The 1,980-nt window shown below is 51.6% G+C and overlaps 1 protein-coding gene across 1 annotated transcript in view; it reads left to right on the top strand.

The window, feature by feature from the left end:
• Positions 1-73: 73 nt before the first annotated feature.
• Positions 74-1,980, top strand: part of SNF8 (SNF8 subunit of ESCRT-II) — a gene marked incomplete at its 5' end in the record, with an annotated part of 7,696 nt that continues 5,789 nt past the window's right edge. Inside the window, one exon of the mRNA XM_041426534.1 lies at positions 74-256. Coding sequence (XP_041282468.1) covers positions 74-256 — 183 coding nt within the window. The remainder of the gene's footprint in view (positions 257-1,980) is intronic.

Consider the following 1,980-nt stretch of genomic DNA (forward strand, 5'->3'; position numbering starts at 1 on the left):
GGGGGGACTCTGGGGCCATCCCAGGGGGAACAATGTGGGGGGCACAGATCCCACCCCGGTGTCCCGGGCACAGATCCCAGCCCGGTGTCCCGGGCACAGATCCCAGCCCGGTGTCCGTCCTTTCCCAGCTGGAAAAGGCTTCTGGGCCGAGGTGCTGGGGGTCGGAGATTTCTACTACGAGCTGGGGGTGCAGATCATCGAGGTGTGCCTGGCGCTGCGGCACCGCAACGGAGGTGGGCAGGCGGGGGAGCAGCTGATCCGGGATCCGTCCCTGATCCCGGGGATCCATCACTGACCCCAGGGATCCATCCCTGATCCGGGATCCATCCCTGATCCCGGGGATCCATCCCTGATCACCTGATCCATCCCTGATGCCGGATCCATCCCTGATCCCGGGGATCCATCCCTGATGCCGGATCCATCCCTGATCCCGGGGATCCATCCCTGATCCGGGATCCGTCCCTGACCCTGGGGATCCATCCCTGATCCCGGGGATCCATCCCTGATCACCTGATCCATCCCTGATCCGGGATCCATCACTGATCCCGGGGATCCATCCCTGATCCCAGAGATCCATCCCTGATCCAGAATCCATCCCTGATCCAGGATCCATCCCTGATCCCAGAGATCCATCTGCCCTGACCCCAGGGCCCCCTGGCGCCAGGGATCCCCCATTCCCTGATCCCAGAGATCCAGTCATGATCCCAGGGATCCATCCCGGATCCCAGAGATCCATCCCTGATCCAGGATCCATCCCTGATCTGGGATCCATCCCTGATCCCAGGAATCCACCCCTGATCCCAGGGATCCATTCCTGATCCAGGATCCGTCGCTGATCCCAGGGATCCATCCCTGATCCGGGATCCGTTCCTGATCCCGGAGATCCATCCCTGATCACCTGATCCATCCCTGATCTGGGATCCATCCCTGATCTGGGGGATCCATCCCTGATCCAGAATCCATCCCTGATCCAGGATCCATCCCTGATCCAGGATCCATCCCTGATCCCAGAGATCCATCCCTGATCCCAGAGATCCATCTGCCCTGACCCCAGGGCCCCCTGGCGCCAGGGATCCCCCATTCCCTGATCCCAGAGATCCAGTCATGATCCCAGGGATCCGTTGTCCCCCGATCCCCGGGGATCCCAGGGATCCACCATCACTCCGTGGGAAGAGGGAGCAATCCGAGGGATCCCAGCCTTCTCCAGAGGGCCGGGATTCCCGGCGGGGACGTTCTTCATCCCACAAGGACTCACCCGGGAACGGGCCTGAGCTCCGGAAAACCCATAAACCCCATAAAATCCCAAAAATCCCATTAAAATCCCAAAAAATCCCGTAAAAATCCCAAAAAATCCCATTAAAATCCCCAAAAAATCCCCAAAAAATCCTATAAAATCCCAAAAAAATCTCATAACATCCCAAAAAATCCCCATAAAATCCCAAAAAACCCCAAAAAAATCCCATAACATCCCAAAAAATCCCCATAAAATCAAAAAAAATCCCCAAAACATCCTATAAAATCCCAAAAAATCCCGTAAAGATAAAAAAAAAAATCCTATAAAATCCCAAAAAATCCCGTAAAAATCCCAAAAAATCCCCATAAAATCCCATAACATCCCAAAAAATCCCCATAAAATCCCAAAAAATCCCATTAGAATCCCAAAAAACCCCAAAAAAATCCCATAACATCCCAAAAAATCCCCATAAAATCCCAAAAAATCCCATTAGAATCCCAAAAAACCCCAAAAAAATCCCATAACATCCCAAAAAATCCCCATAAAATCCCAAAAAATCCCATTAGAATCCCAAAAAACCCCCAAAAAATCCCATAACATCCCAAAAAAATCCTATAAAATCCCAAAAAATCCCGTAAAAATCCCAAAAAATCCCATTAAAATCCCCAAAAAATCCCCAAAAAATCCTATAAAATCCCAAAAAAATCTCATAACATCCCAAAAAATCCCCATAAAATCCCAAAAAA

Source organism: Onychostruthus taczanowskii, unplaced genomic scaffold, assembly GCF_017590055.1.
Source record: "Onychostruthus taczanowskii isolate IOZ18803 unplaced genomic scaffold, ASM1759005v1 scaffold91, whole genome shotgun sequence".
Lineage (NCBI taxonomy): Eukaryota > Metazoa > Chordata > Aves > Passeriformes > Passeridae > Onychostruthus > Onychostruthus taczanowskii.